This window comes from Vicugna pacos, chromosome 5 (assembly GCF_048564905.1).
Source record: "Vicugna pacos chromosome 5, VicPac4, whole genome shotgun sequence".
Lineage (NCBI taxonomy): Eukaryota > Metazoa > Chordata > Mammalia > Artiodactyla > Camelidae > Vicugna > Vicugna pacos.
This window is the reverse complement of record NC_132991.1, coordinates 77,737,399-77,751,475: the sequence shown is the minus strand read 5'-3', so window position 1 is coordinate 77,751,475 and position 14,077 is coordinate 77,737,399. Positions and strand designations below refer to the sequence as shown.

Below are 14,077 nucleotides of genomic sequence, written 5' to 3'. Positions count from 1 at the left end.
TAGCAAATAGAATCCAACAACACATAAAAAAGGTTATACATCATGACCAAGTGGGGTTCATCCCAGGGACACAAGGCTGGTTCAACATACGCAAATCAATCAATGTAATACATCACATCAACAAGAGAAAGGACAAAAACCACATGATCATCTCAATCGATGCAGAAAAAGCATTTGATAAAATTCAACACCCATTTATGATAAAAACTCTCGCCAAAGTGGGTATAGAGGGAACATATCTCAACATAATAAAAGCTATATATGACAAACCTATAGCCAGCGTAGTTCTCAACGGTGAAAAACTCAAAAGCTTCCCACTAAAATCTGGGACAAGACAAGGATGCCCACTATCACCACTCCTATTCAATATAGTCCTGGAAGTCCTAGCCACAGCAATCAGGCAAGAGAAAGAAATAAAAGGGATCCAAATTGGAAAAGAAGAGGTAAAAGTGTCATTATATGCTGATGACATGTTACTATATATAGAAAACCCTAAAAGGTCCACACAAAAGCTACTAGAGCTGATTGAAGAATTCAGCAAGGTAGCAGGTTACAAAATTAATGTTCAAAAATCAGTTGCCTTTCTTTACACTAACGATAAATCAACAGAAAAAGAAAGTAAAGAAACAATCCCCTTTAAAATAGCACCCAAAGTAATAAAATATCTGGGAATAAATCTAACCAAGGAGGCGAAAGAATTATACACAGAAAACTATAAACCATTGATGAAGGAAATTAAAGAAGACTTTAAAAAATGGAAAGATATTCCATGCTCTTGGATTGGAAGAATCAATATTGTTAAAATGGTCACACTGCCCAAGGCAATCTACAGATTTAATGCAATCCCTATCCAATTACCCAGGACATATTTCACAGAACTAGAACAAATCATAATAAAATTTATATGGAACCATCAAAGACCTAGAATTGCTACAGTATTACTGACGAGAAAGAAAGAGGCTGGAGGAATAACTCTCCCAGACTTCAGACAATACTATAGGGCTACAGTCATCAAGACAGCATGGTATTGGTACCAAAACAGACATATAGACCAATGGAACAGAATAGAGAGCCCAGAAATGAACCCACAAACTTTTGGTCAACTCATCTTCGACAAAGGAGGCAAGAATATACAATGGAATAAAGACAGTCTCTTCAGCAAATGGTGTTGGGAAAACTGGACAGCAGCATGTAAAACAATGAAGCTAGAACACACCCTTACACCATATACAAAAATCAACTCAAAATGGATTAAAGACTTAAACATAAGACAAGATACAATAAACCTCCTAGAGGAAAACATAGGCAAAACATTATCTGACATACATTTCAAAAATTTTCTCCTAGAAGAAATAAAAGCAAGAATAAACAAATGGGACCTAATGAAACTTACAAGCTTCTGCAGAGCAAAGGAAACCAGAAATAAAACAAGAAGAAAACCTACGGAATGGGAGAAAATTTTTGCAAGTGAAACCGACAAAGGCTTGATCTCCAAAATATATAAGCAGCTCATACGACTCAATAAGAAAAAAATAAACAACCCAATCCAAAAATGGGCAGAAGACCTAAACAAGCAATTCTCCAAGGAAGACATACAAATGATCAAAAAACACATGAAAAAATGTTCAATATCACTAATTATCAGAGAAATGCAAATCAAAACTACAATGAGGTATCACCTCACACCAGTCAGAATGGCCGTCATTCAAAAATCCAAAAATGACAAATGCTGGAGAGGCTGTGGAGAAAGGGGAACCCTCCTACACTGCTGGTGGGAATGCAGTTTGGTGCAGCCACTATGGAAAACAGTGTGGCGATTCCTCAAAAGACTAGGAATAGACTTACCATATGACCCAGGAATCCCACTCCTGGGCTTGTACCCAGAAGGAAATCTACTTCAGGATGACACCTGCACCCCAATGTTCATAGCAGCACTATTTACAATAGCCAAAACATGGAAACAACCTAAATGTCCATCAACAGGTGACTGGATAAAAAAGAGGTGGTATATTTATACAATGGAATACTACTCAGCCATAAAAACCGACAACATAATGCCATTTGCAGCAACACGGATGCTCCTAGAGAATGTCATTCTAAGTGAAGTAAGCCAGAAAGAGAAAGAAAAATACCATATGAGATCGCTCATATGTGGAATCTAAAAAACAAAAACAAACAAACAAACAAAAACAAAGCATAAATACAGGACAGAAATGGACTCATGGACAGAGAATACAGACTTGTGGTTACCGGGGGGGGGGGGCGGGGTAGAGGGTGGGAAGGGATAGACTGGGATTTCAAAATTGTAGAACAGATAAACAAGATTACACTGTATAGCACAGGGAAATATACACAAAATGTTATGATAAATCACAGAGAAAAAAATGTGACAATGAGTGTGTATATGTCCATGAATGACTAAAAAATTGTGCTGAACACTGGAATTTGACACAACACTGTAAAAGGATTATGAATCAATAAAAAATGTTAAAAAAAAAAAAGAAGAATCTAAAGAAGTTATAATAGTGTCTAGTTAATTTGGTAATTATAAAAATTTTAGTAGTTCATTTTACCTCCGTGTTGAGCTCCAAAATTAACTCAGGCATCTTGAAGATTTGTGTCTTTTACCTAGCAGATAGTTTCAGTTCAATTTAGTATTTTTCACGGTGCCTAGTCTGTTGTCAAAAACGCTGTTACTAGGAGCTGGGCAATGCAAAATTCCTTTTTTGAGGGGGAAGAGATGAAAAAAGTTTCCTTTACTCTGTAAAAGTTTATTACATAGTTATTTTATGCTAAACACTGTCAAAGGATGGGGTCACCGCTCAATATTTGGAACAAAATTCAGCACAAAGCCTCATTTATTGCTGGTCAGGCACAGTCTGAGTAGACTATGGAGCTTTTTCTTTTTCTGGGGGGAAAGTGTGATTTCAAAGATTTGCAGACTTCCACAGGGCATGGTTACTTGGGTGAGAGGGTTGTTGCTTGGCTGATAGAAAGAGCTTATTGAAGTGGAGTGAGTCTTCTTGACTGGCTGACTTGGAAAATCAAGGCGCTCTCACTGACTGATTGGCTAAGAGAGAACATGTTCACAGGGCAAGTTGTCATCAATTGAATAAATACAGTAAAGCTAGTTCTGATCGTTACTTATTACCATGATTCATCTGCCTTTTCCCAGGGATGTGGGAACTCTTAAATTCTTACTTCTATAACAGCTCTGTCCAGTAGAAATAATGGTCACATATGTAATTAAAACTTTCTAGTAGCCATATTAAGAAAGGTTTTTAAAAGAGGTGAAATTGGTTTTAATAATATATTTTATTTACCACAGTATATTTAAAACATTATCATTTTAACATGTAATCATTATAAAACTTATTAATGAGATACTTTGTATTCTTCTTTCCATATCAAGTCTTCAAAGTCTGGTGTGTCTTTTTACACTAATGTACCTGAGCAGGACCCTATTGTCATTGGTGACCATGTAGTGTCTGTAACTGCTTAACTGTATAATGGTTTAAAGGGGTTTTCTCATGCTTTTGCTGACCAGGGTTAGGCTGGAGAGAAGGGGGCTTGGGTGGTTTGCCCAGCCCCTTCGTGGTGCTCAGTGCCCTGCTTTTGCCCCCCGGTGCCCTCCTCTTGACACCAGCAGCTCAGAAACAGCAGCTGGTTGTTACATGCGTCTTGTTCATGACTCACCTCAACCACACATGTCTGCAGCTGTTTTTGGTTTCCTCAATATTTCTGTTGTTCGAAGTGCAGGCCTCAGCCTACTTAAAAGGCTAAAAGCATTTATCAGCCTAGTTTAGATTGCACAGGTTTTTCTCTAGAACTCTTTTCCACGGACCCCCTTCCTCTGCATCCTTTGTTCTAGGTACGAGAATAGTAAGAGTCCCAGAGCCTGAGGTGAACTTCATACCCAGCAGAGGGAAGCTTCGTCTGCAAAAACAGGCACAGCTTGTGATCTCTATGGAAACTAGCTCTGCCCTTTGAACTCTTGAACTTTATAAAACGCCCTGCCTTCTCTCTCCGGCAGGCTCACAGCTTTTAGAGGCATTAGTCCACTGTGACCGCCTTTGCCTGGCAAAGAAATAAAGCTGCCTTTTCTACTTCATCCAGAACTCTGTCCTTGAGTCTCAATTTGGTAAGCAGAGTACAGAGGCCGTGTTTCAGCAACACTAATGGTGCATCTCAATTTGGACTAGCCATATGGAAATATTTTGGTAGTGCCACATGGCTAGTGGCTTTCATTTTAGACAGTACAGTCCTGTACTAGCTGGGGGCACAAGGATGGAGAGAAGGCTGCGCCTGCCCTCCAGGGTCTCAGAGTCTCGAAGAGGTGTAGCCATGTAAAAAAAGCACACTATGGTGTTCTGTTCAGGACCAGGACTGGGGTCAGGCAAACAGGGCACGAACACAACATTTAGGGACTCGCTCGCTCTCAGGGTTGCACAGGTGGAGGGTCTGCCCCCAGAGCAAGCACCACCTTAACAGTTGCACCCCAAGCACCTCCTTAGCCTCACCCTTGGCCCAGCCCTGCTTGGCAGCCTGACAAAGTGGCAGATCCGGGGGCCCCCACTCCCAGAGCTTACAATTCAGACAATCTTAAGTGGGGTCTGGCAATCTGGAGTTTAGTCAGTAAGCATCCCTAGGGATTCTAACACAGGTGTCTCATGTCACCCTTTTGAGAAACTCTGCCAGTGTCAGCAGTCTCATATAAGAGTCCCTTTACATCCAGTGAAGTCATCTCTCCCTTCCTCTTTGGTTTTGGGAGTAGATGTTGCTGAAGTCATCAGTTACCTACCTGAATTTTTAGGGGCTGCAGTGGGATTCTGAAGTCCCTCTGGTAGAAAACTCCTGTGCTCTGAGCTGCTGGGCTTTTGGTCTGAAAAGACCGTGGGCTGAATAAACTAGAATGCCAGTTTATTATTATGAAGACAAAATGACTGTTTCAGGGAGAAAACTGTAAAAGGCATGGTGATGTTGAGAACCATGAAAAGTGTGGAAGGAACTGAACTGTCTGAGATGGGAGAGAGCAAAGACTGGCTTTTGGCCTCTTCCCATCGTGTGGTTGGTTTGACACCATCTAAAGCTCTGCCTCTTGTGCCGCCTTCACCCTAGTCACGTACCTGATCTTAAAACGGTGCTCGGATAGAAAAAGGCAGCTGTCTGCGAACCGTCAGAGTGCAGTGCACACAGACTGGCATTTGAGGATGGAGAATTCCTGTTACAGTCCTGAATGTGCAGCCGTGTTTACAGGAGGATGGGAAGCAGCCCCAAACAAGGAGTATCTGATTTTTGGTGTGTGCTTCTGGTTCCAGATCTCCCCCTTGGTGTGCTTCCTGCTCTCTCCGGGAGCTTCTTTCATCACCGGACAGTTGGTGGACGTGGATGGCGGCCAGTCTCTGTACACCCACTCATTGGAGATACCAGGTGGGCAGTCAAGAAACGAGGAGTCACTAACTTTATGCCTCTTCATATTCAGGTTTTCAGCATTTCTTTAGGTGCTTAAGAGATAATGGATTTTTCCTGTAGAACATCAAAAATGTACAAGGTGGGGAGGATATATCTCAACTGGTAGAGCGTATCTCAACTGGTAGAGCATATGCTTGGCATGCATGGGGGTCCTGGGTTCAATCCTTAGTACCTCCTCTAAAAATAAATAAATAAATAAACCTAATTACCCCACACACACACAAAAAATTAAAAACAAATGAACAAAAGAACAAATATGTTTTAAAAAATATACAAAATAAAATCATATGATTTTTAAAGGCAATATTCCTAGTCACAGAAAAATATCTAAATATCTTTATTATAGCACAAAGCTTTACATATTAAAAAAGGTTGGTGTGCATAGGTTGGTGGAATTTTACCTTGAAAAATATCCTCCGTATGGGTATATATGTACAAGGAAGAGCTAGAAAAGAGGTAAGAGGGGGACTACTTTTAAGATTTAATTTCTTTTTGTTCCTCCAATAAGTGGCTTGTATATGTGAGCAGAAGAACCAGACCTATTAGGTGGGGAAGAGGGTATGGTGGTATTTTACACTATCTTTGGGTTATATAGTAAGTGAAGCCATATGAATTTGCTGTATTCACTCATTTTTGATGTACAAAATAGTACTTTTATAAGGCCCAACCAAATGTAGGTATAATATACAAATGTGTATGTCTAAAAACCAATCCAGCATCCTAATTTCACAAATGACAGAACAAATCCATGGAAGTTAAAAGGCAAGAAGCTAATCACTCCCAAAATGTAGAAAAAGACATAAAATTCAAATGTATTTGAACGCTTGCTAAGGATAGTTGATTAAGTGGCTGCTAGTGAATTAAAATGTGGCTGATATAACACATGTGTGCTTAAATTTCATATCAGGACCTACTCTTTCATGTGCTAACAGTCTCATCAAGGCTTCAGACCTCTGCACTAATCACTGATTAGTTCCAAACTCTAATATTCCTAATTATTTTCCCCTCCTATAAATTTCTTTACTGGTAGTATCAGTGTGGTGATGTGCATAAGCTACTGTGGTTTTAAGGATCTCATTTGGAAACACAGAAATGCCTACATGGTTGTGCAATATTGTTTTCTGATAGTACTTCAAGTAGCAAGGGTGGAGGAGAATCTTTCCACTTCCCTCACTGTTACAGTCAGTATTTGTTAAAGTGAGGTGCATCGTTTTTCCTTCATAAAGGGGAAAAAGACTACATGCTGCTTCTCCCGGCCTCCAGTGAAATGATTTTCTTTTGAATTTTAACACTGTTTTGTTTTTGTTTTTGTTTTTTTAATGGAGGTACTGAGGATTGAACCCAGGACCTCGTTCATGCTAAGCACATGCTCTATCACTGAGCTATACCTACCCCCCGGTTAGGATGCTTTTAGCAACAACACACATTGGCTTAAAGCCATGAAGGAATTTGTTCTCTTGAATAACTGAAAAGCAGGTAAGACCTGACTCAGCAGCTCAGTGATCTCATTAAGGGCATTTTTTTTTTCTTTGCTCTCGGTTTTTGCTGCTGCAATGTTGGCTGTATCGTAATCTTAAGATGGACTCTCCTGGTTGCAGGATGGCTGCTGGCCACTCGTGCAGCTATGTGCTTCTTTGTTCACATCCAGCTGGACAGAGACAGAGGGGAGGGAATGGCTTTGTTTCAGCATTTCTAACCAAATTCTGAGATCCCCTTTGCTTGGGACTGGCTTATGCAAATGTCCATCCTTAACCAATATCTCCAGCCAGGGGAATGGACTACACTTATGACTTAGATCAGTCAGCTATCTGAGTAGGGTCACTTCCCCAGAACCTCATGGATTTCTAAATGGAAACTGAGGCTGTTGGAGAGAGGCAACAGGAGGCTGGGGAGGCAACTTTAAGTGTCTGGTACAAAGTCAGCATATTTTTTAGTACTGTTATTGGAAAGTAATATTGATTGTGTACATTATGTCAGGCGCTGGCCATAGGGGTCACATTAACTCACAATTTTAACAGATAGATGTTGCTATCCCCTTTAATAGGTGGGAAAACTGAGACTCAGGAAAAGTAACTGCTTCAAACCCATAGAAGTAAATTCTGCAAAGCTAGTAAGTGGCAGAGGTGGGATTCAAATGGAAGATTTTCTCAAAATCTTTGCCATTGGTCCCAGTAATTTTTTTTTCTTGCTGAAAAAAGGGGCGAACCAGGAGAAATAAAAGTGTTGATGGAAATTTAGAGGACTAATGAGGTTAATTGCTTTGCATCTGACCTGAGACTCTCCACTTACTTAACAGATCATGACAACTGGCCTGAGGGAACAGGGGACCTTTCTGTTGTCAAAAGGCTGAAGGAATCTTTCAAGCATAAAGCCAAACTGTAAGCTGAGGAAACATGGAAGTGTCCTTTGTCCCCAAGTGCCTTAACATCTCAAGAATGCGCTTCTGTACTTCACAGAAGCTTACGATTTTATAGAAAAATCACTTTCTGCTTTTTTTAATGTTATCAATTACGTCTATGCAAACATTATTCCTGAAATAAATGCATTTTTAAGTCCCAACCAATGCCCTTTAGCCTGTGATTAAACAAATTTTTTTAGAATGGAAATTAACATACTTTATGACTATACTTTTCACTTTTAAAAAAGATCTTTGAAAAGTGAAATAATTTCAAATTAATGATAGAGGTATCATGATCTCCCAGAAGGTTTTAATATTTAATTGTAAAAGTGGGCAGTAAATCTAAATTGTGGCATTATTATAATTTTTACAACAGAAATATGGAATAACTCATTTTTGGTGGCAAATACTTTTGGATCAGTAAAGCTTCATGTAATTATTGATGTGTGGTTTGTTTGTTCCTGAAGTCAAATTTGTATGAACCCTTTAATTAAAAAGAAAAAGTCATAAGTAGTAGTATTTGCAATCTTGATATCTGTTTTGATTTCCTGTCCAGAATATTCCCTTTTCTCCATGTTTCTCCTTTTGTATGCAAAAAATTTTTTTAAATTAATGTTATGCAAATGTATTAGGGTTCAGTATTCTGCATTCAGCTGATCCTTTCTGGCAGTCATCCTGATTTCTGAAATGTCATTTGCAAATTACATAGGTTCAGTTTTTCTCTTAATTAAACTTCTTAAATTGCCTTATTCCCTCTTGAAGTGAAGTAGGTATTTGTTTGTCAGTGACACTCAGTTCAAAATATACGATTTCCTAAGCTATGGGGTGGGGCCCCTAGAATCTGCTATTTTATCAGCTTCCTGAGCAAGTGGGGGACGAGGATGAGGCTAATGAGATGTCTGGGGTACAGCGTGTCAGAAGGCGCTTGCTCTCAGGTTTGTACAAGTACAGAGTCAGCCCTGAGAGTGAGCCCATGCTCACTTAAACGTTGTGCCCGTGCTGTTAATGTGGAAAGGTCAGAAATCTTCTCCTCCCAGACAACATTTTAACAATGGCCTTCTAGAGGGGATACTATCATGCTCCTAAGAATTACAAGCCATGTTAGAGGGCAGTGTGGCCCCAGCACAGGGTGGTGGGGAAGATGGAAGAAGCAAGGGCTGCCTTTCAGTTACCTCGTGGTGATGACTGCGGACAACCCCTTATGTCTCCATGGGCTGATATTTGCTTATTTCTATTCAACACATGGAGCCTGCCCTACAAAGCACTAAACTTAGCTCCAGCTCCTTATTAGATCTTGCTACACCATCCCGGTACAGCTGATCATTACCTGTGCTATAGAATAACGTCTATCCTCTGTGTGTATCGCAATAGCGTCTTGTCAATGATATTCTTCTGCTCCTAAACTTGGTAAATTTCACTTTAGACTGAATATTCCTGAATAGGCTTCATCATTCACTCAGCTCATAATCTGGAGCCCCTACTATGTGCTCAGCATTATGGTAGGAGTTGAGCATTTAGAGGTGAAAAAAATATGCACAGAAATTTAAAATCCTCAAATGTTCTAAGTGCTGCAGAGGATAAGGTAATGGTGCTAAAGGCATCAAACAGGAAAAGAAAGACATCTAGAGAAAAACAAAAGCAGTACTGTAATTACTCATGTTAAAGAGTTTCTTGACAAGATGACCCTTGTGGATGTTACCTCCCACACGCACTGCTCTTCTTGTTTGTGGCTTTGTGTTAGTTCAGGTCCTCGGAGAAGGAGATGCCAAGATGGAATAGGACGTGCATGAGACTTCTGGAGAGTGTGCTTATAGAGGATAAAGGGCAAGGAGCCCGAGAAGGCATCCATAGCCTTCAGACTGATGCAGTCTGATGCCTGTAACAGAGAGAGAAAGAGGCGTGGGCAGGAAGCACCTCGGATTGTAGCTGGGATTGCCGGAGGTGTGTGTTCACAGTCACAGTGGGGCACGAGGGTACCAGGAGGCGCTCTGTGGATCATCTGGGCTCCACATGTGTTCCTCCCTGTCCTCACTGTTTAAAAGTAGCTCTGATCCCATCTGTTGGTGGTGGCGACTCCTCTTCTTACCGGCTGGTGCCTGGCCACAGAGGGTCCAAAGTGCCCTGGAGTCAGACAGGTTTGTAGTTCAGTGAGACCTTGCCATGTCCCTTGGCAAGAGTTGCCCCTTTGGGACCAGGACCTCCAATGCTGCAGAGCCCAGAATTGCAGGTATAAATTCCCAGTGGATCTTAGGGAGTGATGGTAAGTAGGGCCACTGCCTCTTCCACTCATTGGATCCCAACATCCCAAAGCCAGTAGGGACATGCATCCTGAAAAATGGTGCACTATCCTTTTAGAAGGTCAATGGCACTTCAGCTGTGCCTTGGTTGTTGTAGTCCTCTGGAGGGCTGGCTGCTTCTGGAAGTGTGGGTTGTGATACAATCAACGGTTCCATGACCAGGGATTCACTTTGATGGTTGGATGCTGGTGCAGGGGATTCCACGTGGATGGGTCTGGCTTTGTATGAACCCCCAGGTAGCAGTGGTGTCTGAGTCCCTGCAAACAAGAGAGGCAGACTTTTACCTGGAATGGGGATCTGTCGCTATAAGGAGTGGCACAGATACCACACGGTTCCTAGAACAGGGAAAGTTTAAAGGATTATTAACTATAACGGATTGGCTAGTAGGAAGTAAAGAGAACTTTCAAGAATAAAGGAATAGCAGACATAAGGAGCAGCTGTTACTAGGGCTGATGTGAAGGAAAGAGCCCTCTCCCTGCCCCCTCCGCCCAAGGGCTGACCCCCATACCTTGTTGGGAGGTGTGACTGTGGCTCACTGGATGCTGGAGAAGTCACTAAGTGTCCGCGGTACTCTGCTGGTGGAACGTGATAGCAATCTGCCCTCTGGAACTTGCCTGAAATCCGGCCTGTAGGGTGTTGGGGGAAACTGCACAGGAGGTGTCTCAGCAGGGCCTCCACTACAAACCGACCTGCAGGAAGTGCCCAGGGAGCTGCCGCTGGTCGCCGTCCTGGTGCACGGCCGCCTGGGTGCTGCGGGGTGGCCGGCGGTGCAGGACTCAGGAAGCAAAACCCCTTTCCTCCTGCAGCGTCTCTCCATCACCCTCTACTGACAAAGCTGCAGCGCTTGCTGGCAAAGGAAAATCTATTTAAAGATCTGGATCCATTGTCACTGAGCAAAGAAGCAATACATGTATAACCTGCCCACCTGTCGACCCGCGGTCAAGCAGCTGTTGTTCTCCTTGGTCAGGGCTCAGCCTTGGTCTCTGTGTGGACAGACTGGACATTGAGAAGCGGCACTAACTGCAGCGGCCTTGGTTAAGTGGGGTTCCATGCTCTTGGCCCGTTTGTTGCTTTCCTCCACTCACGAGCCTACTGTGCCAATTCTGGAGTGGCCGGTGATGAAGTCCCAGCAACACCGACCGGCTGCGTCATCATGTCTCCTTGGTTTTGCTGTGCCTCTGCCATGATGGATGCTTTCTGGGGGACATTAATGTGTGAGACAAAAAGAAACACTTTGTGCCCACTCCCCTGTGTTTACCCATGTGTCTCTAGCCCAGGCCCCCTGGTCTCCAGTCTTTCAGTCCTTTTCCTTCCAGGTTCTTGGCCAAAGGACCAGGCCTTGGACCACTGTTTGGAAATCTCTATACTCTCACCCCGGGCTACGTCTCTTTCCACTGTGGAGACCACTTGTACCGCCTGCAGATTTTCCCTCTGCACTGTGTTACAGGGCCACCCTGAATGCGGCTGTCACAAAGCTCTGACAACTGTGAAGGAGAGAGGGAAGGAACGAGGTTTGGGTGGGGAAAATCTGAGACAGACAGTCCAAGGAAGGGTTGCCTAGACCCATCAGCTTCCCAAGTCTTTGAGCCAAAGTCACCTATTAGTCTCCCAGGCATGGGTGTGAGTGAACAGTCTGGCTGAGCTCAGTCTGGGTGGGAGCAGCCCAAGGGCTAATGCACTGGTGGATCCAGCTGTGTGGCAGTTGGGGCTGTCAGTCAGCTCAGTTCCCCACAGCAGGAGATCTAAGCGTGCGTTTCCATGGCTGCCACGTGTCTATCTTCTGTAACTGTACAGGTTACCACTAGCCCCATTCATATTTAACCTCACCAGGCACTTGGCTCAAAGAGGTGTCACCTTGTGGTTAATCATGGATCACCTACCTGTCTGAGCAGTGCCTTCCTGGGATTCCAAGACCTGACTGTGAAGCTTCAACTTGAGCTGTAATTTCCTCTCTTAGCATTCCATCTGCGCTCCTGTTTACAAGGATTTCACTTCACCCAAGTAGTTGTCCGTCGAAAAAAGACCAACTAGCAGAAAGATTTGAAGCCATATTCCAAAGAATCTGTTAGATCAAAAGCTGGTGATTTATCCAGCTCTTGTTTTGAGACAGTTATCTAAAGGGAGATTTCAGTCTCTAGTTATCTACAGGGAGACTTTGAGTCTTGTCTTGTGGACAGTGCTATTTATGATTTGTATGATTTGTGTGCTGACCAAGGCCTTCTCCTGGTTAGTGTCCGCTTTCCCCTAGCTGTGCCCACATGAAATGAGAGGCACACAGGCACTCTGCCCTAGTGGGAGTCAGATTGTGGGGACCCTCCCCGTCCTGATGCTGTCAGCATCAGCACCGCATTCCTATGCATCTCCTCTGCCCTCCCGTCTAGCTCCATCTGCAGCCACCAAACTTGCTCTCCTTGAGTTTGTAGGTTTTCTAATAGGAAACACCTTGAAAACTCTTCCAGTTGAGGCCACTTTGCTGAGGTTACTAACAGCCTTTCTACTTGCTGCTTCCTTGCGTCCTGTCCCCTTGCTTATTTTGCCTTTTTCTGTCCGTTCCTGCAGAGCTCTTAGTCTTAGAGACTTTCTCCTTCCACGAGTTATTGATTTTTAGAGTCTGAATGGGGTGCCAACTGCTTGGGCTTGAATCCCAGCTCCTAACACTTAACTTGCTTTTGGGACGGCTTTGAGACAGTTGAAGAATTTGAATGTGGATTGGGTATTAGTAAATAATGTCAAATGGTCATTTTGTTAGATGTGATAATGGCATGGCAGTTACATTTTGGAAAAAAATGCCCTTACTCAGTTGATATTTGAGATTTGCTTTAAAATACTACAATTTAGAAAAAAAAAACAGTAGGGGGTGGGGAGCAGGTGAAATGACATTGGAAGCATGGTAATAATTGTGTAAGCAGAGTAACAGGTACCTTATACATTATATGGCTAATTCTTCTATTCTCTGTACCTCTGGATAAGTTTAGAAATCCCCCAAATAAAAAAAAAGTTTTTAATTATCTCTGTAATTACTTGGATAGAGGGTAACATTGGGGAGAGTTGGTTGATTATGAATAAATGTTGTTTGGGGGAAATCGGAGAGAGTTTGTACTGGACCTCCAGTGGTTTATGGGAGTACATTGGTGTGGCAGAGGAAGGAGAAGATGAGGTTCCAAACAGAATATGTGTTTAATGGTACAAAGCTATTGCTATTGCCTCACTGAATTCTGACCTGCAGGCACTGGACAGAACTCATGTGCTCCAGGCCAGCTTCCCACACTGGCTTAGTCAGCATTACCAATTAGCTCTAGCACCAGCCAGTTGCAAGAACTGGACTGTAGTCCAAATAGTCTAATAGCATCAATGTACCTGAGTGCATATGTTTGAATGGGGAAATGATATCCAATTGGCAAATGTGGAAAAACTCAAACAAATCAACAAAGTAAAAACAATATTCCTCATTTCTCTTGCATAGTTTGGACCATTAAGCTTCTGTCTTCATCTATCCTGACTGAATCTCAGATGTATTTAGAATTTGTAGTTCTAAGTACGACAACAGAATCACCTTTTTTCAAATGCTAATAATTATCAGGGACTTAAGTAGCAAGGACTTTTTAAAAAAAAAAAGTCGTTTCTATCAGGGATTTAGAGTAGATGTAAGTCAGAATTCCTTACCCTGTAATTTTAACCTTCTGAAGTAGAAGCTGTATACCAAAGCTTATTAAACTTTCTATTATTAAACTTGTTAAACAGAACATAGTTTTGGATCTATTCAGTGTCTACTTAACTACGATGCTTGATTTTAATTCATTTTTTTGCGGGGGGAAGACAATTCGGTTTATTTATTTATTTTAGTGGAGATACTGGGGATTGAACCCAGGACTTTGGGCATGCTAAGCATGCACTCTACCACTGAGCTATA

The 14,077-nt window shown here is 42.3% G+C and overlaps 1 protein-coding gene across 1 annotated transcript in view; it reads left to right on the top strand.

The window, feature by feature from the left end:
• PECR (peroxisomal trans-2-enoyl-CoA reductase) overlaps positions 1-8,611 on the top strand; it is a 37,155-nt gene extending 28,544 nt beyond the window's left edge. The window contains exons 7-8 of the mRNA XM_006207279.4: positions 5,319-5,430; positions 7,769-8,611. Of these exons, the coding sequence (XP_006207341.1) occupies positions 5,319-5,430; positions 7,769-7,854 (198 nt within the window). The 3' untranslated portion in view covers positions 7,855-8,611. The remainder of the gene's footprint in view (positions 1-5,318; positions 5,431-7,768) is intronic.
• Positions 8,612-14,077: the final 5,466 nt, after the last annotated feature.